A 27,287-nucleotide genomic window follows, 5' to 3' on the forward strand; every position below is an offset into this window, starting at 1 on the left:
ACCAGTACTTGTAGGGAAAGAGGGATGGGCCTTCCCCTAAGAGAGTCAGATTAAAGCCTTGGCATCAGCAAACTAATTATGACAGCTGTATTTTGTTTGTACATAGGGAAAAGGTCACAGAAATAGATTTCATCAAAGTCATTCAGTGGGTTACTCCTGTCTATAACCACATTTCTGTCAGTGGTGCTCTTTGATCATCAATGAATAGTCCAGGTAATCAATTTTCCTCCATTGCCAAGGTCAACCTGGTGGTTCATCTGAAGGTAAACCTGCTTTGGCAAGGTTTAATTTAAACCTTTACTTAGATTATTTTACTAGGTAAATGAGTTAAGAACAAATTCTTATTTTCAATGACAGCCTAGGAACAGTGGGTTAACTGCCTGTTCAGGGGCAGAATGACAGATTTGTACCTTGTCAGCTCAGGGATTTGAACATGCAACCTTTCAGTTACTAGTCCAACGCTCTAACCACTAGGCTACCCTAGATTAACTGTAATCTTCCTTCTGAAAAATCAGACTTTTTAAGGACTAGGGCAAGTCTGAGACTATTTTAAACCATGTCTGAGAAATTCCATTTCAGTTAGACCAGTTTAAAAGTGTAATTTAGTCTAGGATTAGGCTTAATCTGTGTTCGCGAAACCGCCCCTTAGAGTTGAGTACAAGAGGTAAATTAGGGTTAAGGAGTTAGCATTAAGAAGGTGGTGTTAAAAGGTTAGTGTTACTCTAAGGAGGCAGGAGTTACTGTAAGCAACTAGTGTTAAATTTGTGCTGAGCTCTGAGACCAGACTTCTCCGCGATATATGATAAATTACTTCATTCAAGTGGGTAAGACGTACACTATTATACTAAATTTCCTCTAATTCATATGATATTGTACGACCGCTATTCCACTCATAACGTAACCTAATCTAATATATCATACAAAATGGAGGGAAACAAAAGTACATACCAAATCCTATGAATTGCCCTGAGGCCAGGTTGCTGAGACGGTAGTACAAGCTCTCTGTTGAACTTTCAGCCAAAGTAACGGTTTGGAGCTCAGAGTTGAGGGGTGTTGACAGGTGTTGCTGTGTGGCACAGGCAGGTCGTAAGGCTCACTTCATTATACTGACTTCAAAGCACAGGGAGAATATTGCTATGGCGGATGAGGGAGCGCTCCCTTGGGTCTAGGTTATTCCATGGAATTATAGGATACACAGTGGGATCCAAACAAGATTCAAACACGACTGGGATGATGAATTTGAAAAAAGGTTCAAACAGACTGGATGGATCAGGATGGATCAAATCAGACTATACATGTACATGATGGATTGTTGTGACAGTTCTCATTCCCGTCAACATCTATTAGAAATCATCATGAATTACAAGGTACTATTTAATTGTTTGTTGAGCACAGGTGTGTAATGTGCAGCAGAGCGCCATATGCACAATGTGTTGGGAGCTGGGGGAAGATACAGCGGGCATTCAGTAAGCTGTAACGGAACAAACAAACAACACATTTTAGTGATCTCTGGTCCATTGTTAGACTGATAAACTAATACTGTTAAGAGTCATTATGTTGTGCTCACTGCGTTTATGTTTCAGGAGCTGAGCTGTGCACTTACCGTGATGTGCATTCCATTTGCTTCATGTCATGCCGCCCAGCTATGCTAGTCTAATGCTAAGCTAACATAGTGCACGGGTTCAGCTTTCCTTGAGTTCATTGTATTTATGTTTGGACAAGTTTACTTCATTTTTTACGTTTTGGCATTTTAGATTTTTCTTATTTTTGGGACTCTGGCACTGTGCAAAGCCTTTCAGCTTTGCTTGAAAATAAAAAATAAAACCAGTTGCAAATTTCAACGATCCTCTTGTCCAGTCCTTTGACACCTTAGACACTTATCCAGCCAGTCCGCCTCCTTACCATTACAGTATATACGATATTCAGTATTAATACAGGATTCTTAAACTAAAGATTGTTGTCTAGTAGCACAACAAGATGAGGCGGGATTGATTTTGTTATATACTATCCTCTCTGCTTTAGTGAACTGGTGGATGGTGGGTCAGGACAGAAGACACAGTGTACAGTAAAATGTATTCACAAACCCACAACAAACAAACAGGCATACTTATAAACAAGTGTGTACTTCCAAACTAAGGGATGCGGAGGAGGCTTTGGATGAAAATGTACATTTCAGAACTCTTTTCGGTTCTGCTATGGCAATGGTGACAGATGGCCACACACTGCCCATGAGTTCCTCTTGTCTGACTCAAAATATACAGCCACAGTTCTGGCAACACACACACACACACACACACACTGAGTACTGCTGGGGTAGAGGTATCTGGTACTTTGTGTCCCTGTCACCTGTCCTCGAAAGGCGAGAGTGCCAGGGTGAGGTCTAGGAACCAGCTGTCATATTTCTGATACACTTGCTGCCGTTGACAAGTACATGCATATACTCTTTCTCTGCACACACACACACACACACACACACACACACACACACACACACACACACACACACACACACACACACACACACACACACACACACACACACACACTGATGCATATACTCTTTCTCTGCACACACACACACACACACACACACACACACACACACACACACACACACACACACACACACACACACACACACACACACACACACACACACACACACTGATGTCTCAAATACAGAGATCCTCCCCTGTTCTCCAGTTGTGATCTGACAGAGTAGAAGAGTGTCCTTTCTCATCTCTTATAGACATAGATCTGACAGAGTGTGGAGCATCACTCAGCAGTCTGCTCCAACCAAGATAAATATTTTCATTTCTAATCATCAGATCAAGACCTATTTGGTCCTGGGTTTAGTTTAGTTTATTTGGATCCCCATTAGCTATTGCACATGCAGCAGGTACTCTTACAAATAAAATGTAAAAATACATGACAGAGTACACAAGTTATAGACAAGAACAACAACATAATATTACATGAAATTAAAAATATACCAAGAAGCCGGCTCTAATAAAATATGTACAGGTAACTGCCAAAATAAAGGAAACACCAACATAAAGTGTCTTAATAGGGCACTGGGCCATCACGAGCCAGAACACCTTGGCATACATTCTAGAAGCAGGGTGTCACGCCCTGACCTTAGAGAGCCTTTTATTTCTGTTTTTGGTTAGGTCAGGGTGCGATTAGGGTGGGCATTCTAGGTTTTCTGTTTCTATGTTTTCTAACTCTTTGTTGTTTTTGCTATGTGTGGTTCCCAATCAGAAGCAGCTGTCTATCGTTGTCTCTGATTGTGGATCATATATAAGTTGTGATTTTCCGTTTGGGTTTTGTGGGGAGTTATTTTCTGTTTAGCTGTTTTGTTGCCTGACAGAACTGTGCGATTTTGTTTTTTCTACTTTGTTATTTTGTTGCGGTGTTCAGTTAATTTAAAATCATGAGCACCTACCAAGCTGCACCTTGGTCTCCTTCTTCAACCCACGAAAGTCGTTACACAGGGCTCTAAATTTAAATGTTTAATTGGTAGCACTGGCGCTCCAAATGTTAAAAAGTTAGGAATACAACATGAAATTTAGAAGCACAAGAAAATAATATTTTTAAAGATAAAGTGACTAAAGGGGCAGTTGAAATCGGCGAGGGGGGCTACATTTTGGGGGTTCTTGCATTGGAATTATATTGAATTCTGCTTATATTATCACGCTATAGCACAATAAACATAAAGTTCCAATTCAGAGACACTGAGATTATTGAGTGCTTTTAAAATCTGTAGCCTATCTCTGCTACACTGTATCAACATAATGGACAGCGCACTACAGCTAGGCCGTTTTGGTAATTAAATATAGGCCTCGAGATAGATATTACAAACAGTCTATGTGAATGCAGTTGTACACAGGTGTCTTACCAAAATAATGCAAACTAAATGCTAAAACGAGTAGCCTTGTTATTCAAGCATGCAACCAAAAATTCTGAATAGCAGTTTGGCTTAAAATACAGACAACTGTGAATGTGAACAAATGAATGAGAACAGAAGAAAACAGTGGTACCAAGTAGTAGGCCTAGTAAACAAAATATCAGATTGATAAAGGCATGACACAATCTATATTTAGGCTAGTTACTTTAACAGGAAACACATGCAGTCAACAAAAGGTGAATGGAGATCCAAATAACCACTTAATCAATTTAGCAGTGCGAGCCTACCATAAACACGTTTCCAATACGTACAATTCCATTTAGAATGCATCTATTTCTATGATGAAACAGGGGCATCATTTGGGTTCCTTTATTGGAATTGTATTGAATTCTGCAGTGCAGTGCGATACACCCCAATAAACATAAAAGTTCAAATGCTTTTGACCAAGAAGTTACAGGTTCCCACTACACCCCAATAAACATAAAAGTTCAAATGCTTTTGACCAAGAAGTTACAGGTTCAATGGCACAAAATCTCTGTTGCGCGCTATCAGCACCATGGACAGTGTCCTACACCCTAAAGCAAGATTTTGATTTTAAAAAACAACCAACTACACTGTTTCAATCTTACCTTTTCAAACAAGTCATGCTTACTGCACTGAAACATGGACTGACTTTTGTGGCTTCCACAACTACATACAATAACTAATTTTCCACTTTGTTCAGTCACAGAAGAAGCCAAGAAAAGCTCAACTAATCTGTTTGAGTTTATTTGTATTTTTACACGTTTCAGTAAAAGTGCTGGTTTTAGCCAGTTGGCTAATTTTCAACCGCAGTCCCTAGGCAGATTATTAAAAACAATTACAATAACAATACAGACAAACAATGATCAGTGACCACATTTTTATTTGACTAGACAAGTCAGTTAAAACAAATTCTTATTTACAATACGGCCTACCAAAAGGCAAAACGCCTCCTGCGGGAACGGGGGCTGGGATAATATATATTTTTTTATTTTTATAAAATATAAATATAAATATAGGGGAAAACACACATCTCGACAAGAGATACAACACAACACTACATAAAGACAGCCCTAAGACAACATAGCAAGGCAGCAACACATGACAACACAGTATGATGGCAACAGCATAAAACATGGTACAAACATTATTGGGAACAGACAACAGCACAATGGGCAAGAAGGTATAGAAAGCAATACATCACGCAAAACAGCCAAAAATGTCAGTAAGAGTGCCCATGATTTAGTCTTTGAATGAAGAGGTTGAGATAAAACGGTCCAGTTTGAGTGTTTGTTGCAGCTCGTTCCAGTCGCTAGCTGCAGCAAACTGAAAAGACGAGCGACCCAGGGATGTGTGTGCTTTGGGGACCTTTAACAGAATGTGACTGGCAGAACGTGTCTTGTCTGTGGAGGATGAGGGCTGCTGTAGATATCTCAGATAGGGGGGAGTGAGGCCTAAGAGGGTTTTATAAATAAGCATCAATCAGTGGGACTTGCGATGGACTAGTCGCATTATAAGGGGTGGGAGATGAGGAAATGTTGGACGGGAAAGGATGCATGGCTGAGTCAAATAGTACTCCTGACTTAAAGAAGTGGTGATTAAAGAGCTCAGCCATGTGCTTCGTGTCAGTAACAACCACATCATCAACATTAAGGGACATGGGCAGATGTGAGGAAGAGGGTTTATTCTTCAGGTCTTTAACCATTTTCCAGAACTTCTTGGGGTTAGACCCACAGAGATAGAACTACTCCTTAAAGTAACTAACTTTGGCCTTCTGGATAGCCTGAGTGCACTTATTTTTCATTTGCCTGAACGAGAGCCAGTCAGCCTGAGTATGTGTGTGCCGAGCCTTTTGCCAAATACAATTCTTGAGGTGGAGTAACTCTGCAAGATCACAGTTGAACCAGGGGCTGAACCTGTTTTAAATCTCATTTCTTTACGGGGGCGGGTTTGTTAACAATACCACTGAAAATATCAAAAAAGGACATCCAAGCATCTTTGACAGAGGGGATCAAACTGAGTCTATACCAATTTACAGAGCAGAGCAACATAGGACAAGCAAAACGTAGCACACAGACAGAGCAATAGCACATAATGCAAAAAAAAACAAAACAAATGCACAGCTGTGATGGGGGATCTTACAAGAAGATTTCGGGGAGAATGGAATGATCGATTACTCAGGAAGTTCCCCAGAGCATCAAGGAGGCTGCAACTTGTGGAGTCCCAGAGAATCTTTGCAGGTTATCAATTTTTCTTCATTGGAGCCAGAGTAGGCAATTACAGTCTGGAAAAACTGGCAAGCGACATTGGCAAGCGCAACTCAGCCTCCATCAAATCTGTTTAGTTTACATCCAGCAGTTGTTTCACCTTTTTCACATCTAGAAAGTCATGGCACTCTGGGTCAACAGCACACAGGGCCTCCACCAGTTGACTGACATTTCACCAATGACATCATCCAAGAACAGTCTCATATGCTCTTTGTTTCATGCGTGCCTAGCAAATCATTTGGTACTATTAATAGCATTCTTCCAGTTAGAACACCTAGCTTGGGTAAAGTCCTTGTCTGTGTTAGCATTCGACCCAACACAGAACTTTTGACATGGGAAACAAAATGCAGCATCTGCAGTAACTGAGTATTCAGTTACTCTTTTCCTCTGAACCAGTTGCTATTAAATTAATGTTCTTGGACAGAAAACCTGCAACTAGGGTGGGCTTCTAGGCCAATCTAGGCTGGCAACTCTGCTCCAATGTCATCAGGAACAGTCAGTGGTGGAGGCAGCTGTGGAGCCATTATCCTGGCAGCGCTTGTGGAAGGGTGGGTAGGCTCTGCACACGGAGCTAGCTAGAGCTCGGCAGCATCATCGCTGCTGGGCTTGGCTGCGGCCTTGGTGGTTTAATGCTGCTGCTTCTGCTCATCGCTCCCATTCTCTCATTCTCCTTTGTTTGGGTACTTTGGCGAATCCAATTTCTGATATCCATTGTGGCAGATTAACTGGTTTGAGCTCGCTAAATGCGCTAAAGTTAATGACACTTTTTACAGCTAGCTAAGAAGCTAACTAAACTTGGTAGTGGTATGGCATGAGGCAGAGTTAAGTGAAACAGTAAACTTGACCCCGCGGGCCTGCCCCTTATAAATCTAAATCAAATCACATTATTCACTTAGTTTACCACAGAGATTAGAATCGTTTTTTCCCCCCCATTTTTTATGGAAACCCAGAGGAGTCATACCGAAATGCCCTGTGGCTTACCATAGCCCCCCTACACAGACCGTGGCGTTCCCTGTCCAATGTGCTGGCACAGCACAGTAGAGATACAGATTTTTTTTCATTTTAACATAGGGACAGAAAAGTAAAACTGAGGGAGCTCAAGTTTGAACTGAGAGGGTTAAGCACTCCTACATACTATATGAATTCTAGCTACTTTTCAAGCACCTGTTGGGCCCTAGAAACACATATGTAGTACTGTGAAGACATTTCTTTATTATAAAAGCTAAAATGTTGATACGAATGCTTGTCATTGAAATTACAAAGCAATTAGTGGAATATTACGTTTCTGCTTTCTACATTGCGTAAAAGCACTATTTTTCTATTGAGATGCATTTACATTACAAATTGTACACTGTCTCTTTAAAAACGTCAGGTTTGTGATGACAACATGCAAGAGTTCTGTCATTGATATGATCATTAATCTCCTAAATAAACTATCCCCTTTCCTTTCTTTCTGTGCCCACAATTTTTGGGATATACTGGTAAAGTTATCAGGTTGTTAGCTAGTTAGTCAATGAGGTAACATGTCTGAACAATGTGTAAACAAATGATTAATGAGTAGTCCCAGAGATCCCAGGGATCCCTGGGACTAGGGATCCGCTATTTGTAGAAAAAAACGTTATGTTAGTAATATGGGTCAGGGCCCGATTTCCCGAAAGCATCTTAAGGCTCAGTTCATTGTTGGAAACTTTGTAGGAGCATTGTTAATTCTCCGAACGGTTTCCCAAATCCATTGTTACTAAAGTCGCACTTGAAAACGCTTGTTATTTACCGAATGCCTCAGACCACGAGTGGAACAGCTAAGTACGTCGTTAGATGTGTATTTCCCCACCGCGTCACTTTATACACAGAAGATCTCCACTAAACATAGAATCAAGATGTTCTGTCTCTCTCTGACCACCGATAACTTCACAAATTACTTGACTACAAATACAAAGTTGCCAATGTCTTTGCAATTGCTATAAACAAGCAAAGGATAAAAAATATGCTTTAAATGAAAACTGAGATGACTGCATTAAAATATCAATATCCTACAGTATAGGTTAGATGTCTATAACTCAATAATGTTGAAATATATTTAGTGTTCATTCTGCTAATTGGATAAAGGATAAAAATGTGTAATTTTGCCTCAATACATTTCATGATGGGCAACAAGGGTAACAAGATGTGGTCAAGCAAATCAAATCAAATGTATTTATATAGCCCTTCTTACATAAGCTAATATATCAAAGTGCAGTACAGAAACCCAGCCTCAAACCTCAAACAGCAATCAATGCAGGCGTAAAAGCACGGTGGCTAGGAAAAACTCCCTAGAAAGGCCCAAACCTAACAAAAAACCGAGAGAGGAGAATATAACAGAACATGGCCACTGTGTTTAAAATGTTCATAAATGACCAGCATGGTCAAATAATAATAATCACAGTAGTTGTCAAGGGTGCAACAAGTCAGCACCTCAGGAGTAAATGTCAGTTGGCTTTTCATAGCCGATCATTGAGAGTATCTCTACTCCGGTGAAATGGTCAGGGTTCCATAGCCACAGGCAGAACAGTTGAACCTGGAACAGCAGCACGCTGCCAAGACAGGAAGACCATGTCAGTGACTCAAACCACTCAAGTGACGCACCCCTCCTAGGGACGGCATGGAAGCGCACCAGTAAGCCAGTGACTCAGCCCCTGTGATAGGGTTAGAGACAGAGAATCGCAGTGGAGAGAGGGGAACCGGCCAGGCAGAGACAGCAACGGCGTTTCGTTGCTCCAGAGCCTTGCCGTTCACCTTCACACTCCTGGGCCAGACTACACTCCATCATATGACCTACTGAAGAGATGAGTCTTCAGTAAAGGCTTAAAGGTTGAGAGCGAGTCTGCGTCTCTCACATGGGTAGGCAGACCATGCCATAAAAATGGAGCTCTATAGGAGAAAGCCCTGCCTCCAGCTGTTTCCTTAGAAATTCTAGGGACAATTAGGAGGCCTGCGTCTTGTGACTGTAGCGTACATGTAGGTATGTACGGCAGGACCAAATCAGAGAGATAGGTAGGAGCAAGCCCATGTAATGCTTTGTAGGTTAGCAGTAAAACCTTGAAATCAGCCCTTGCCTTAACAGGAAGCCAGTGTAGGGAGGCTAGCACTGGAGTAATATGATATTGTTTTTTGATTCTAGACAGGATTCTAGCAGCCGTATTTAGCACTAACTGAAGTTTATTTATTGCTTTATCCAGGTAGCCAGAAAGTAGAGCATTGTAGTAGTCTAACCTAGATGCAACAAAAGCATGAATTAATTTCAAATAGCCAATTTGAGTGCAATCAATTACCTTAATTTCTCCTAAATGAAATACAATTTCAGCAAAATAATATGCTTGGATTGCAAATCTTACCTGTTTCTAACTACAGGATTGAGGATTTAGAGCAATCTGAGATGGTGGGTGTCATTGCTGCTGAAATGATATGGAATGACTCTACATCCAATGGGAACTTATATTACTTTGGAGCAAAGCTCTGCAACATTAGTGAATATATGATCAATACAAGTGGATGTCACAGATCCACTAATACTTTCCGACACTGTAGTTGGATGAGTGATAACCTGGGTCACAATACAGGCATTAGTCACAGTTAGAAGCTTCCTCTTGAGAGGACAGCTCGATGATAACCAGTCTAAGTTCAGGTCACCAAGAAAATACATGTATTTGTTTACACTAACAAACATCCTACTTTCAGACTCCTAATTAACCTTACAACTCTGTAGACAAGCCACTTCCATGCTAGTCAGAAGAAATTAAGTGTTTTTATCTCTGAACACTCAAAAGTTGATTTGTCCACTGACTGTAGGATAAGGGGAACATGGTGTGTTAAGAAAACTTGGTAGAGACTAGAGATCCTGACTGCCAATGTGTCCAGCCTGAGACATTTCATTAAGTTATCCTGACATTTACACCTCACAATTGTTACAGCCCCCAACACTGTTGTCCACCCATCTCCCTTTATTGTTCATTTAATTGGGAATTGGGAGGTGGGGAAGCCTGCATTGTTGGTGACCATTCAAAACTGAAAATCACTTTATGGCTATTAAAATATAAGCTGTGTTAGCTGTAAACCTAATTACTAATTTAATTTATTTGCCCATTAGGCTAGTGCAAACTTGGTGTTATGTATTAGTATAAAAATAAACACAACTGAACAACTTGCTATTTAGAGCATTTCCACAAAATTCATGTCCTGGTTTTGTCTTCGAAGACAGTACAATTTTAGGCTATAACAAATATACATTGTCATGCAGTGACAGAATGATAATTGAGATAATCCAAATCATGAATGATTACTTAGTTGGGCTAACTTTTTAGGTATACTGTCAAGGGATGACGCTGGAGAGGAGAAGCAAGTACAGGGAGTCAAACATTGAATAGGGAACGGACATAGAACGAGACAGAAACAAATTACAATCAATGCAGCAGCGGGGAACAGAGATGGGGAAATGACAAATATAGGGGAGGTAATAAACAGGTGATTGGATGAGTCCAGGTGAGTCCAATATCGCTGAGGCGCGTGACGAGGGAAGGCAGGTGTGCGTAAATGATGGTGGCAGGAGTGCGTAATGCAGGGCAGCCTGGCGCCCTTGAGCATCAGGGTGGAAGAGCGGGAGCAGGCGTGACACATACTTCATCACCTGCCTCTGGTATAATGAATTTCCACCTCTCACTCTATCAGTATTGCTTGTCCATCTTCCTCAATTAAAATGAGGAATTCTTACAGATCAATATTGCTGGCAAAACGTAATTAAATATTGCTAGGTTATTTAGCTATATGGTATATGTATATAATCACCAGAGAGTGCAACTACTGCGTAGGCAACAATAATATCAGACGCGAGACAAGCTAGCCTGGGGGAAATGCGCGAGCCGCCCACATTCAATATTCTCGGCATTGCCTTGTTGATACAATGTTACAATATTCTCAGAGCCACCTTGTTGATACAATGCTTCAATATTCGCAGAATGTTTCCCTTTCCTGGCGAATAATGCAGCAGACAAATAAAAAAAATATATTGAAGTGCATGAGACAATGTTGGTGGGAAGCACAGGAGACAACGACACTGTCACAGTACTTTCCACAAGGGTGGCTTCATATAGCCTATAGCAGGAGTTCGGCAACCTTTTTCATAATGGAGTGCCAGTTTAAAATTGAAACTACCATTTCTAAAGATCTGCGTGCAAGTTAGGATTTTCATATATAGTGCATTCGGAAAGTATTCAGACCCCTTGACTTTTTCCATATTTTGTTACATTACAGTCTTATTCTAAATTGGATGACATATTTTTTTTCTCATCAATCTACACACAATACCCCATAATGACAAAGTGAATATAGGTTTTTAGAAATGTATTCAGACCCTTTGCTATAATACTCAACATTTAGCTCAGGTGCATCCTGTTTCCATTGATCATGAGATGTTTCTACAACTTGATAGGACAGGATTTAGAAAGGCACACACTTGTCTATAATGTCCCACAGTTGACAGTGCATGTCAGAGCAAAAACCAAGCCATGAGGTTGAAGGAATTGTCTGTAGAGCTCTGAGACAGGAGTGTGTTGAGGCACAGATCTGGGAAAGGGTACCAAAAAGTTTCTGCAGCAATGATGGTCCCCAAGAACACACTGGCCTCCATCATTCTTAAATGGAAGAAGTTTGGAACCACCAAGACTCTTCCTAGAGCTGGCCGCCCAGCAAAACTGAGCAATCGGGAGAGAAGGGCCTTGGTCAGGGAGGTGACTAAGAGCATGATGGTCACTCTGACAGAGCTCTCGAGTTCCTCTGTGGAGATGGGAGAATCTTCCAGGACAACCATCTCAGCAGCACCACCAAACAGGCCTTAAGAGTAGCCCGGCGGAAGCCACTCCTCAGTGAAAACCACATGACAGCCCACTTGGAGTTTGCCAAAAGGCACAAAGACTCTCAAACCATAAGAAACAAGATTCTCAGGTCTGATGAAACCAAGATTGAATTATTTGGCCTGAATGCCAAGAGTCCTGACTGGAGGAAACCTGGCACTATCCCTACAGTGAAGCATGGTGTTTGCAGCATCATGCAGTAGGGATGTTTTTCAGGGGCATTGACTGGGTGACTAGTCAGGATCGAATCTCTGAATGTCCTTGAACCCGATCTAAAATCTCTGGAGAGACCTGAAAATAGCTGTGCAGAGGACCTGCAGAGAAAGATGGGAGCAACCCCCCAATTACAGGTGTGCCAAACTTGTAGCATCATACCCAAGAAGACACAAAGCTGTAATCACTGTCGAAGGTGCTTCAACAAAGTACTAAGTAAAGGGTCTGAATACTTATGTAAATGAGTCAGAGGCGCTGTCCATTCAGAACCACTCCACAGAGCTCCACTATTCCAACCTGTAGGTTACCGAGGCACTGTCCCTTCAGCTGTGGTTTTAAAAAGGATGTTTCTTTTGTATTTCGTGATTCTTTGGTTGAGCTTGTTTGTCTTCATGTGTCCTTGTCGATGGTAGTTCTAAGTACATCATTTGATGTAAGGCTATACCTTTTATTTCAATGCATGTGTAGCATTTACCTGGCATAGTTTGCATTCAAAGTCAGCTGTTTAATGCACCAGTAACTTTCGCATTGATGTCGTCATTTGAAGTCATTCTTTTTGAGACAGTGTGTATTGTGCATCTATATTTCAGTATTTCATGTTGCAATGTTTGCACCTTTCCAAAAGTAGCCTAAATGTGTCAATTCATGATGAGGTTGAGTAGTTGTTTACATTGTACATGCAGTTCTACGGACGTTTAAACTTAATATTGCGGTGACAATTAATACTTGGGGTCATTTTTTGTTGTTGCTTTTGCTGTTCTCTAAATAGCATTTTTTGTTTTTAACCCTCAGAATACTGAACTCTGGAAAATGTTTGTAACATTCCAAAGAAACGTGTCTAGAACATTAATATAGAAAATTAAAATAAATATTTCAAATAAAAATAAATATTTGTAATATTAAACAGTCTTATATAATTTAAAAGCTACCGGTACAACTTCGTCACACGGAAAGTACTATGTTCAATAGGAAAGTAAAATTCGTAAGCGCTCACCTTCTCCCTCACGTGCAGAAAGACTGATTTGGTTCAGGTGCTCTCCTAACAAAAACTCCAAATACTTGTTTGTTTTTCAAAAAGAAGCCTGAAACCTTGAATAAAGACTGTTGACATGTAGTGGAAGCCATAGGAATTGCAATTTGGGTGACGGACATATGTTAAAGCAATAGGTTTCCATAATAAGAGCCTGGGAGCTGAAAAAATATAAATTCTGGTCGGATTTTCTTCCTATTTTCACCTGACATATGTGTTCTGTTATCTTGTTGACGCCAGGTATTCCCCTCGGGGAACGCCACCTCCCCCCATTCAGCTGGAACGGTGGCGCATGGAATGCAAAAATATTCTTAGAAATATTTAACCTCCACACATTAACAAGTCCAAAAGCTCAAATGAAAGATAAACACCTTGTTCATCTACCCAGCGAGTCAGATTTCTAAAATATTTTACAGCGAAAACATAGCACATATTTATGTCAAACCACCACAAAGACACAGACAATATGCAGCCATTTTGTCGAACAAAAGTTGCAATCACAAACGCAGGATTAAAATAAAAATCATTCACTAACCTTTTGAAAAGCTTCATCAGATGACAGTAATATGACATGTTACACAGTACATTTATGTTTTTTTCAATAATATGCCATTTATATCCATAAATCTCCGTTTACATTGACGCCATGTTCAAAAAATGTCCGGAGAAATTATAGAAAGCTCCGCCAGATAACAGAAATACGCACCATAAACTTTGACTAAATATACATGTTCTACATATAGTTAGAAAGATACACTGCTTCTTAATGCAACCGCTGTGTAACATTTATTTTTAACGTTACAGAATTCGTTCACTAGGCAATAATCTGAGGCGGCGCTCAGACGTAAGCAATATTTCTCCGTTATGTTGGAGTCAACAAAAATACAAAATTACAACATAAATATTCCCTTACCTTTGATGGTCTTCGATCAGAATGTAGTGGAAGGAGTCATACTTACCCAATACATTGTTTGGTTTCAAGTCGTGTGTCTTTGTATTAGCACATGCAACAAGTTCCAGCTGAAATGCATCCAAAATGACTTCTGGTCCCGAACAGTTGCGAATCAAAACTTCAAAATTACATATTATATGTCGACTAAACTGGTCAAACTAAGTGCAGAATCAAGCTTTAGGATGTTATAAACGTACAAAACAATTCTCAATTCAACCGGACAATCATACTTCTTCTCAGGCAAGCTGGAACAAAGGAAGCTCCGTGCCCAAAGTGCGTCCGAACGCGCATGTATTTTCTCGCGACACCCACTATTTTGCCTGCCAAAGGGTCAAAGCTAGCGGGATTTGCACAGTTAAATGCTCTACTGAATGAGGACATCTAGTGGAAGACATAGAAAGTGTTCCCAGATCCATAACTGGTTGGGAAGGGTGGGGGCGATGACGTAAAGTTGCCCCAACTTTCAGGTTGCCAAAACTAGTTTGGGAGATTGCCTGCCCTGTCAGTTCTGCTATACTTACAGACATAATTCAAACGGTTTTAGAAGCTTTAGAGTGTTTTCTATACAATAAGAATTATTATATGCATATATTAGCAATTTTGGACAGATTTCTTTTCAGTTTACTATGGGCACGCAATTCATCCAAAGGGGGCAGTATTGTCCCGAGCCTTAACAGGATTTATACTCACAGACATTATCTTAACAGTTTTGGAAACTTTAGAGTGTTTCCTATCCAATGCTGCCAATTATATGCATATCCGGGCTTCTGGGCCTGAGTAACATGCAGTTTACTTTGGGCACGTCAGTCAGGCGGAAATTCAGGATATTGTCCCCGAGCCCTAAGAATTAAGGAAATGGTCTCTTGGACTGTTGACATGTATTGCAAATGTTTATCAGCACAGCATTATGACAGCATTTTCTAAACTGCAGAGGGGGTTGTTGCTATTCTTTTGTAGGTTTCCTATACCATAGTTAGTCTTGCACATCACTGGAACATTCCTATAAAAATGTTAGGTAATGACCTAATGAGACTCTTAAGGGAACGAACATTCTCGAAAGTAGTGGGAATGTTTTTGTTAGCTAGATAGGGTGCTGATGTTGTGGTCCACACACACCAAGGCAGGCTGAAAAGACTTGGCATGTGCCCGATCCTCAAAAATGTACACAACTGCACCTTTGAAAGCATCTTGACTGGCTGCAATACCGCTTGGTATGGCAACTGCTTGGCAACTGACCGCATGGCGTTGTAGAGGGTAGTGCATGTGGCCCAGTACATTACTGGGGCCGAGCTCCCTGCCATCCAGGACCTCTATTCCAGGCGGTGTTGGAGGAATTGTCAAAGACTCCAGTCACCCAAGTCATCGACTGTTCTCTCTGCTACCACATGGTAAGTGGTATCGATGCACCATTTCTGGAATCAACAGGACCCAGGACAGCTTCTAACCCCAAGTCATCAGACTTTGACCCTCTTTGCACTAACTCTTTTGACTCATCACATGCTGCTGCTACTGTTTTATATATAGCCAAGTTAGTTACTCTTTCTATATTTATTCCTTGTGGTATTTCTATTTTTCAATCTTTTTCTCTCTTTGTTGTTCTTCCCAACAATGCACAGAAGAAAAATGATAATATATATATATATATATATATATACACAACACAAGGACTAAATACACAATGAGTAAGTAAGCATTTCACTGTTAGTCTACAAATACAATTGGATTTCATTTGTCTGTGATGTTCCTTGGAGGGAAGGCGGTGGGGACCACAGGTGGCCTTTCAGTGTCTTCCTCAGTATGAGTATGTATGAGTTCCAGAGGGTCACAGTGAGCAGCAGTGTTACCGCTGATGAGGGGATGTGAGGGTGTGGTAGTGGAGATTGTGTTCTCTTAGAGTGTGGATGGTGGTGTTTGTATTGAAGCAATTCTATGACTACTGACAACTCTTTCTGTAGCTCCTCCCTGATGTCAGCCACCGCTCTCATGATGCTCTCGGCCGTTGCCACCTTATCCTACTTCAGAACTGTCCTCTCACCTCTTCACTTCTACCTCCAATAGGGAGATAATCCTAAAAGCCTTGGACAGGTGGGACAGGTTGTCACTCTCCATGTCTGCTTGGGTGGCTTGGTTAGATATGAGGGTCTGGTGACTTATGGAATCAACTCATTTCTCATCAGGGTTTCCTACTGCTATGGCAAATTATTGTGCCCTCTTTTCCACAGAGATGGAGTCTAGTTTCTACAGTGTGTTCCACTGTTGTGGAAATGTCAAAATATTCCTATAAAATACCATCTCCATCACATATTTGTAACTACGTTTCACCTAAACATCCTGTGCTTCACCCAAACGTGCTGTGAAAACATTGAAATAATACGATTTGCATTTACTAAGCTGCTAATTATTTCCTTTTAACCATAGTGAATCACTCACATTTAACACATAATCCATACAGCTGGATATTTACTGACGCAAACCAGGTTACGAGGCCTCAAAGACACAACAGCTGTATGGCTACAGATGCATTCACATTTCACCAGCAAGCCTCCAGTTTAGTCGTTGGTGCATTTTTCAAACATTGAGGTAATATTACCACAATATCACATCAATACATATTCTATGATGTTTTCAAGTTGAAATTAGCATATGCTTAGCTGTTTGATTTAGAATTTTAGGAGCCCTTTGGGTATTGTAATGGAGACACTGTGAGTTGAGAAGCAGGTGCAGGTTAAACGTTTCTCAACTGTAGTGTTTGATATACCATCTTCTACCTCTGAGTTTCTACTTTTATCAAATGTAAAAAACACCATTTAAAATTTTGCGACAAGATTGAATCGAGACGGTTGGTCACAAATAGCCTACTTACTAACCAAGACATCGGACAAAACTTTTTCAATACCTGGTTTGCATACCCAGTGTTGAATTAGTTAGCATTTACTGGTAGATGAGTTGAGACATCTTTCCTACCCTGCCGATTACATTCTTCTGTGAGCGGCTCCATACCAAAACTATCATCTACCATTCCAGTGTTTATTTATTTTTTACTTGCTATATTGTATTTACTACGCCACCATGGCCTTTTTTGCCTTTACCTCCCTTATCTCACCTCACTTGCTCACATTGTATATAGACTTATTTTTCTACTGTATTATTGACTGTATGTTTGTTTTACTCCATGTGTAACTCTGTGTTGTTGTACCTGTCGAAATGCTTTGCTTTATCTTGGCCAGGTCGCAATTGTAAATGAGAACTAGTTCTCAACTTGCCCACCTGGTTAAATAAAGGTGGGAAAAAAATAAAAGAAAAACAACCCACAAAAACAATTGAGAGCTGCAAACTGCAGTTGATATTCAGCTGAAACTAGGCTGGGTGCGGCACGCATGTGAATATATTTCACGTGCTTTGCGATTGTGAAGGCTACTTTGTGTATGACCTCTGTATCGTACTACATAATTGCTAAGTCGTATACCTCCACTACTTTGATACGCAATCAATACAGATTAATGCCCACTGAAAAAAACACTACACCACTGGCTCTTTGTGTTTTACCAAAAGTGCACTCTCCTACATGAGTGTGCTGGTATTACGTTTGCTGTCCTTTCAGAATCATGAACCTGTCCCACCACTGTGCAAACATATCTGTAAAAGATATAAAGGCTGTTAAGATATTCATGTTTAAAAAGAAAAGAGTATATATTTGGCTTGGCGAAGCGGTTTTATGCACTGACTGAATGAAAGCTGATAATTATGAGTTTTTTTACTCTACTGGTCTTGGCTGGTTACGGGAATACATTACTAGTGTCACGTCCTGATCTGTTTCACCTGTCCTTGTGCTTGTCTCCAACCCCCTCCAGGTGTTGCCCATCTTCCACTATTATCCCCTGTGTATTTATAGCTGTGTTCTCTGTCTGTTTGTTGCCAGTTCGTCTTTTTTGTTCAAGCTTACTAGTGGTTTTCCTTTCAGCGCCTATCGGTTCCCAGCCTCTCTGTGCTAGTCATCCCTGTTTTGACCTTTGCCTGTCCTGACCCTGTACCCGCCTGCCTGACCTCTCTGCCTGACCCTGTGTCTGCCTGCCGTCCTGTACCTTTGCTCCACCTCTGGATTACTGAACCCTGCCTGTTCCTTTGCCTTACCCTGGATTTTCAACCCCCGCCTGCCTTGACCTGTTTTTGGCTGCCCTTGTTGCTACAATAAACAATGTTCCTTTGACAGTCTGCATCTGGGTCTTTCCTTGATTCCTGATACTAGTCCTCACTGTGAGACTGAGTACAAATGTGTCCGACACCAAAGCAAGACCTAGACACTCAATATGTGGTCTCGAGACCTGAACTCGAGTACTACAACACTGCTAAATATCATCCTTTGACCACAAACCAGTCTTCCATTTCTGCTAACTGGCTACTTGTAGAAGAGGCTGGTGGGAGGAGCTATAGGGGGACGGGCTCATTGGAGTAAATGGAACTGTCTTATACACATCAAACATATGGAGACCACGTTTCATTAATTCCATTCCAGCCATTACAATGAGCCTGTCCTCCTATAGCTCCTCCCACCAGCCGCCTCTCCCTCCTAGCGATTTAGCTAGCATCTCCACAAAGCCAGGGCTTAACACCACAGCACCTCTGCTGAGCTTGACAACTCCATCCATCCATGAAACATCTAGGCTCCATCCACCTTTGCCTATCAGCTCCACACAGCCTTGGTTTAGAAATCATATTTCTCTCCAGCCAGATCTGAGGTATAGGCTATTAGAGCATCTTATACTAACTCAATTAACCTGCAATTCAGTCGCTACTGTAGCTAGTTACCTCAGGTCACCAGTCCTTCAAAGAGCAGGAGAACAGGCTATTGCACATGGCTAGATTCCACATGCTAACCCTATCTCTCTTTCTCTGCCACGTAGACCGTTCAAGTGCTTCTGTACTGTCTGACCTGATTAGCTTAACACAGTAGCCGCTAAAACCCACCATTTCCCAGACGTCCAATTCAGCCCCATTATGGCTATACTGCTAATGCCTCAGCTCAGTGAAGACAACATTAACACTCGCTGAAGGGGGTGGCTGATAATTGTTCTCGTTTGTGGTGGGATATTCACACTGCCTCGCTCTCATCCCACTTTTTTGAGGACCGCCAGATAACTTATCTACGGATGTGTTAATTGGTCTTTCAGCAGGAAGTCAGCTTATTAAAGCAGTCTGCACATGCACCAGACCAAAGACTCAGGAAATGAGACCCGCTTTGACCTGACCTTCAGCTAATGTGCAGTCGAAAGGAAACACCTAGAGCTGGACTGGATTTGCATACACATATAGGTGGAGTAGAATTAAATGCGGGGAAAAGGGGGAGGGGATAAACCAAGACATTCAGCCATTTATAGATGTTAATGCACTGGTCATTTTAAAATATTGCTAAAAATAATACAAGTTTGTATCAGTTCTGGTACACAAAGTTTGATTTGAACACAATATTAAACATTTTATTTGTTTCTGTGTTAAAGACTTAATACATTTGTACATTTACATAATGCAACTTGCTGGTGGAGACCAGCTAGTAGGATCAGGACATAACTGAGGTAAACAGTAGGCTACAAAACTAAAATGAACATTACACAATGTGATCATAATGCCTACATAACCTATTATAACAGTCTGACAACACCTTGACACTTATGACAACTGACATAACACTGTTCTGATGTATACGGTTGTGCAATATCGAACAAAACTATAAATATTCACAATTCACACAGCAAAACAGTGTATGCATCTTGTCATAAGTAGAGGCTACATATGCAAGTTATGCACGCATTCACCCTATGAGTGATCACAGAAAATCTCCGCCCAGATTGAGGTCAATGAACTACCATTCTCCTCTGACTACGGTCATCCTTAAAGTGTGACATATGACAAGGGCACTGACTTCATGACTAGCAGGTAGGTGTTCTAGAGACGATGGAGGAAGAAGGAAGGTGATTTTGACAAATGTAAATAGTACAACAGATGTATGTACATAGTATATGTGATAGAATGAGACTGACATTGCCGACATAGTAGAACAGACATACTGTATACTACACATTATATGTGGAAGGCAATTGCTATGAGAACTCATGGCTAGCAGGGCAGTGTTGTTAATAATACTGGTGTTGTTGCAGAATGACCAGACCAGACAATTATGTTTGATGTTTCGGGAGTGGACAGGAGCTGAGAAACTAACCATAAAAACACTGACTGTCACTATAGCGACAGGGATGATGGGCTGTCATCGGGGAAAGGAAAGAAGGAAAGGGTGGGACACGCACAAAACACACCTGTCTGACATAACAGTAGCAGTAACTTAGCCGATAAATAGAGATGAACGCTTGATAAAGCAGCACACAGTGCGCTTTTTAGATGCTTACATCATTTGTTTTCTTTTTTCGCTAGCTGAGACACTCGCGGTGTGGCGGCCTCAATTGATCATCAGCCCACAGCATGCCAAAGGGGGGAGAGAGAGGTCATCCTACCAGACAACACAGAATGGCTCAAGTGCAGGAGAAAGACAAGCAGATGGGGAAGGGAGGAAGAGAGCGAGTGAGTGAGAGATAGATGAAGGACGAAGAGTGGAGGAAGATTGGTTGGCTGGGAATTTGAGGAGCCTGGAGCGAACATGGGATCTATGATCAATTATATTGGAATTGCTTCGGTAATGTTATACAGGATGCATGTGTGCAGTAAAGCAGTAACTCAGTAAAGTACTTGGTTGATTTGAGTTGAGTTGTATTGACAGAGGAAGGGGACTATTGATGGTTAAGCTGGGCTAAGGTCACAGTGTTCAGAATGTGCTCAGGGAGAGACATCACACAAGTGTTAAACAGTACTATTCCAATAGGCCCTGGTCCCATCCCAACCATACTCTAAAGGCTGCTACTGTCCACCCCATTTTTGGCACCACCATAGAGCATTATAATTTTATAATGTTCATATACTGTACATGTCATATTATTTTTGCTACATTCAGTGCGTTGATCCCTGTAACCTCTCCCAGTAGTAAACAATATTAATAGAGCTACATGGTTGAACTACCTGACAATAATACAGTGTGGCGCTTAACGTAGTAAATATCTATAATGCACTTTTTTTTAATTCTCCCCCTTTACAAAGAGATTGTGTTTTAGTTGTTCAAACACCCACCAACCCCCCCACCCCACACACACACACACACACACAGCAAATATAAAATAAACACTCCCTCTATTCTATAACAGTTTCCAAGCATTTGAATTTCAACAGAAGCAATTATATATTTTCTCATTTCTTTTCACATTGGAAGATGCCTGTATGAACTAATTAGGCACTATTACAGAATGAAATGTGTCCTTTTAGACAGTGTTCTACTACAGGAAATCACCTGTAACCCTCAACAGGAAGTTACTCTGAGACAGGAAGTAACCGCTGAGATGTCCTGAGATGTCTGACAGCAGGGTCCTGTCTCAGTTCAGACAGTCTAGATGAGAAATGTCCCATTGTCATAGTAACTGCTACATTGGAGAGTCACCTTCACATATTTTCTCCTTTTGAAAAACAATCATTCTCCCCTATGTCCATAGCCATTTTCACACTTTGGAAATGGCCGGAACTGCCATGGAATCCCATTCGTTCAGCGATATGTCAGTCAGGCAGAAGATCAGTTTGACCTATTGGATCGCTGGCCCTCTGATCAGCTCATCTTCTAAAGCATGTCACTAGATCAGCTAAGGTTTGGGCCTCCCCAGGTCAAATGTATTCATGTATATAGAGAGAGAAGCAGAAGAAGAAATATAAAAATAAGAGACATTAGGGAGAAGGGAGGCAGAATGGAAATGTGTTGTCTACTGAACCCAATGTTTAGAAATGGCTAGAACTGTTTCTATTAGCATCATTACCCGTGTTAATGTGTGTACCAAGAAGAAAAATAGCTGAACAGTGGAACGTGTTGCTGTGAAAAAAACGACGTCAGTCAGTGGACTCTTGAATGTCTCTTCTCCAACTCAGAAAACAGTCTAAGGTCATAAATCAAAATAACAAACGCATGCACGAGTGATGACTTGTCCAAGAGTGTACTGCCGTGAGTGCTGATACCAATCTGTGTCACAGTCAAGAATTCGATATTGGGTTTCTTCTCAGCAGCGTCAACCTTCAACTCCAGTCAAAATGGCCATTACAAGTACCTTGGGTTCCTATCGCCATGGTAACACCCACAGATACCGCTGCTCATCCAGTCTCTGTCAGACACAAATCTCTATGGCAGTAGCCATCACCTTGGTCTTCTCTCGACCCAGAGAAGAGTGGTGCTGGCCAGGAGACTCCTCCTGAGGGGACTGGGGGTCAGAGAGGACGCTCCTCTTCAGGGGCGCTGGGCGCAAGAGTGAGGTCGTTCCTGGGGGAGTGGAGGGCTCTGGGTGTCTGTGGGAGCGCAATGAGGAGGAGGACAAAGAGGAGGTAGAGGTGCAGCCTGCAGGGCAGACACCAGATGAACTGGACCTCTCGCCTCGCTTGGCTCGGCAGGAGGCACGGCGTCGGAATTCGCTGACCAGCTCGTACTTGACAAAGCAGAAGACGTCCTTCACGCCGCATCGCTTCTCAGGTTCGGCAGCTAGCAGCCGCTGGAACATGCGCAGGGCGTCGTCAGTGAAGCGGCGCCACTGGGATGGGTAGGCCGCCGTGGGACACCCCGCACGATGCCAGCGCCGGAACTCCTCATAGAATGCGTCAGTAGGCAGCGCTGCCTCCCAGGGGAAGTTACCGGTCAGCATGCAGAAGACAAGCACTCCGAACGCCCAGATGTCCAGACTGGTGGTCACCAGGAAGCCTTCGGCACGACTGGCGCGGCACACCTCCGGCGCCGTGTACGGGATGGTGCCACTCACGCGCTTCACCCGGCAGCCCACTCTCCGCGTCATGCCGAAGTCAGCCAGCTTGACGCGCCGGCACTCGCGGTCGAAGAGGAGCACGTTTTCGGGCTTGACGTCACGGTGAACCAGGTTCTTGCTGTGCATGAAGTCCAAAGCCAGACCCAGCTGCTGCATACAGCGCTTCACCATCTCCTCCGGAAGACCCACCTACAGGGAGGGGAGGAGGAAGGAGTGAAGAAAGAGAAAATGGTGTTAGTTTTAGATTTTACAGTAGGGGAGGAAAACGAGGTACAATAAATGAAATGAGAAAGAAATAGAAGAGTTGTAGAGGGACTAAAGTGGGACAAAGTGGCTCTTGTTAAGCATAATATTGCACTCATCTTTAACAACCTAGAATAAGAACCTTTGCGTCTGGGTACCAGTCCCTCCACTGAAATTAAACGAGAGCTCTACAGTACACTAAATGAGTATGCAGCTCAAGGCTCCAATCCCAGAACCACAGGGCTTTGAAACATTGTGCTTGATTGGCTAGGGTATGGGAGAACAGTGATTGGTGTGGAGATAAGTACGATCCAGTACCAGTACCCAGTACCTGGGGAGGAATGATGTCGAACAGGTCTCCAGCGGGGGCATACTCCTGTCCAAAGACGTAGCTATCCTCGGTCTCGAAGAGAATGTCCAGGACTTTGATGATAAATGGGCTGCAGCTCAGTGTTCCCGTCAGGCTGTACTCCCTCAGGAAGCTCTTCAGCTTCGTCTTGCTCTTGGTCACAAACTTCAGAGCCATTTTGGTGCCTGATATGTACACACAGTGATGGACAGAATTAATGAATTAATAATTTAATGTCCAATAGGGAAATTTGTTTGGCAACATTTCAGAAGATAGACAGGCAGACATATGCTCACACACAGAAGCAAGCACACGCTCACACACGCCTGAGTTAATAACATTACAACTCACATACTGTATCAACATTCTGTATAGCAAGATTATTAAAGTTTTTTTTATATTCGTGTTGGGATTTGTATTTGGAATTCAGTTTAGTTTCAGTAATTATTATTTCATTTTTATATTATTTCATTACAGTTTTAGTGTTAGAGACAGAAAGTATGCTTTGGCCCGGCTAGGAGCCATTTGTGTTGTATAGTTTTTGTGTGTGTGTTTTTTCCAGGGGGCAGCAATACATAAGGTGATAGATCAGGTCAGGTTTAAAGGGTCAATCAGCAGTTGCTTAATACATTTTTTACTTAAATTAATGAATAATATAACTTATGAGCCTCATGAGCTTAACTTTCTGTTATTCCCCATCAGAACCCAAAATATAAGCTTGTTTTACTTCAATGTTTATAAACAAAGCATTAAAGCATGGTTAAATCTATAATTTTGATATCATGGACGGTCAGTTCTTGTTTCCATAGCGCCGTCTATGAATTTGAAAGTGGTTACATTTCTCCAGAGCCATCCCTCAGCTTGTGGAGGGGAAAATGCTTTGTTATTTTTCTACTGCTGATTGGCTCTTTAAATGATAAAATAAATATCAATGTGACTAGGATTTAAACGGAACAGTGCTCAAACTGGTGCAAAAAAATATTGTGGAAGGAAACTCTCTCTCGCCCATATTTACACCAATCCAATGCTTTTTCACCTCAGTAGGACATATAAGAAGAATCAAGTTAGCAACCTAACGATTTTTTCAAGTGAGTGTGATGTCATCTCGGATATCCCAGACCTTGAAGTATTATAACCGATCTTTCTAGAGAGACCAATAGTGATACAAACTAGACCTATTTGAAACATTGGCATCTCCTGGCAGCATTTACCTGTCAGATTCAGTAGCTTGAAAACCCCATTAGATTTTTTTTTCCCCAAAGCTTATAAGAAAAACTAAAATGTTATTTTAGTTTGTTTTGGAAACAAAGATAATAGTTTCAGTATAGTTTCCGTTTTTCAAACTGGTTTGTTAATTATTTTATTTCAGTTTAATAAATATTTTTTTCATGATTACTTTGTTTCAGTTTATTATTATAACCTTGCTGTATCAGTATCAGATAAATATCTTAGGCAAGGCAATATAAACTTAACTGACCTAAATATGCCTGTTCTATCTGATTCTGTGTATCTGATACGATTTGAATCTGTTATTTTTCCCACAGCCTGAATAGCCAAAAAGCACATGGAATCGGATATTTCAAGCCACATTTCAAACCACCTTCATAGGTGGTTTAACGTCAGAAATCTGATTCCTGGCTATGTGACTGAATGGTCAAATCTGATTTATTTGCCCTCAAGTGTTTTTTTGACTCTTATTTCGCACATCTTGACATTTGCTAGCTACTCTGTTGACAGTTTGACAAGAACATGTGGTAGATAACTGACTTGTTAATTGTTAAAAAAAAAACAAATTACTGAACGTGCTAGAAAGCTAAACAGCTACTTAGCTGCATTGTTGACATTTGTGGCTAGCCAAAAAGGACTTGTTTTGAAAGTTGGATCACCATCCTTTGAGGCTTTGAAAGTGTTCTTACCCTATGATTTTGAACATTCAAAGCAACTGGGAAACGTCCATTGGAGGCATTGTCACCTTAGCTTGCTACATAACTTCTGAGTGAGAGGAAGCATGAGCACCACCACCAATCAGCCTACACCACTGCACACATACCCGTCATTACTATGGTAGCCTTCTCAGCAAATGACTGCGGTCTGAACACACACAAATCCGATTTGGTCCCTTGTAACTTGCTGTTTGGACAATCAGTAGTCCAAAATGGATTTGAAAAACAAAACTAATTTGAGCATTAAGGCCTTCACTTTTACCCAGTCTAATGCCCTCTTCAGCTTAATGGCATGTAACCTTGTATTTAACTTTCAACCTGAAGAGCCCTTTCATGGTGACCTTTGACCTCACAATGCCCTGTCACTGTAGTGCCCTTTTTCATTGACCGTTGACTCTATGGAAACTTTTGCCGCCAACAATGTCCTTTCACCACAGCCATGCTCTCTGACTCACCCTGTGTGCGGTGTGCCACAAGGTCCACCTTGCCATAGGTGCCCTTGCCCAGCTCGCGGATGTGCTCGTAGTGTTTTGCCACGTCTGCACCTGGCAGGGAGGTAATGGCCAGGGCCTGCATGTCCTCCACAGGCACTCCTCCACCACCGCAGTAGCCCACCTTGGAGTTGGGAGAGCCTCCACCACCCACCCGGCCCGGCCCCAACAGAGACAGGCTCACCTTGACGCTGTGGGGCAAACTAGGGACAGAACAGAACACAGACAGACAACATAAATTCATGTGTCTGAGACAAGAAAAACTGTGATACGCTAAATACAGCAGGCTTATTGGCGATAACACACATAAATGTGACAACTTGACCTTGAATGTCATTCAGTGTGTGTGGCCCAACGCTCTAAACACCAGGCTACCTGCAGTAATAAAGTCTCTGTATCAGCCTGAGAGAGAAACGGCCGGCTCTTGGCAATATTCCTCAGGTGGTAAAAATATATTTTGGTCACATTCCTAATATGTGATTTGAAATTTTGTTCAGAATCTAAAATAACACCTAGGTTTTTTTACCTGGTGTTTTATCTTTATTGCCTGTGAATTAAAATATGCGGCTTGATTCTCTCTCTGTGCTTTGGCTCCAACAATAAGTACCTCAGTATTGTCTTGATTTAGCTGGAGGAAGTTGTGAGCCATCAAAGTATTTAAATCACTAGTACACTCTAATAATTTATCAGTGGAGCTAAAATCCTTTGGTGACACAGAAATGTAAAGTTGTGTATCGTCTGCTTAGCAGTGAAAATCAATGCTGTGCTTTCTGATAATGCTGCCAAGAGGTAACATACAGTGCCTTGCGAAAGTATTCGGCCCCCTTGAACTTTGCAACCTTTTGCCACATTTCAGGCTTCAAACATAAAGATATAAAACTGTATTTTTTTGTGAAGAATCAACAACAAGTGGGACACAATCATGAAGTGGAACGACATTTATTGGATATTTCAAACTTTGTTAACATATCAAAAACTGAAAAATTGGGCGTGCAAAATTATTCAGCCCCCTTAAGTTAATACTTTGTAGCGCCACCTTTTGCTGCGATTACAGCTGTAAGTCGCTTGGGGTATGTCTCTATCAGTTTTGCACATCGAGAG

At 41.6% G+C, this 27,287-nt stretch overlaps 1 protein-coding gene across 2 annotated transcripts in view; it reads right to left on the reverse strand.

The window, feature by feature from the left end:
- Positions 1-21,472: 21,472 nt before the first annotated feature.
- Positions 21,473-27,287, reverse strand: part of LOC135525204 (serine/threonine-protein kinase SBK1-like) — a 47,417-nt gene continuing 41,602 nt past the window's right edge. For both annotated transcript variants that reach the window (XM_064952936.1, XM_064952935.1), the window contains exons 3-5: positions 26,151-26,389; positions 23,735-23,937; positions 21,473-23,349 (exon numbers count right to left, since the gene is read on the reverse strand). In XM_064952936.1, the coding sequence (XP_064809008.1) occupies positions 22,516-23,349; positions 23,735-23,937; positions 26,151-26,389 (1,276 nt within the window). In that variant the 3' untranslated portion in view covers positions 21,473-22,515. The remainder of the gene's footprint in view (positions 23,350-23,734; positions 23,938-26,150; positions 26,390-27,287) is intronic.

Source organism: Oncorhynchus masou, chromosome 31 (assembly GCF_036934945.1).
Source record: "Oncorhynchus masou masou isolate Uvic2021 chromosome 31, UVic_Omas_1.1, whole genome shotgun sequence".
NCBI classification, from domain to species: domain Eukaryota; kingdom Metazoa; phylum Chordata; class Actinopteri; order Salmoniformes; family Salmonidae; genus Oncorhynchus; species Oncorhynchus masou.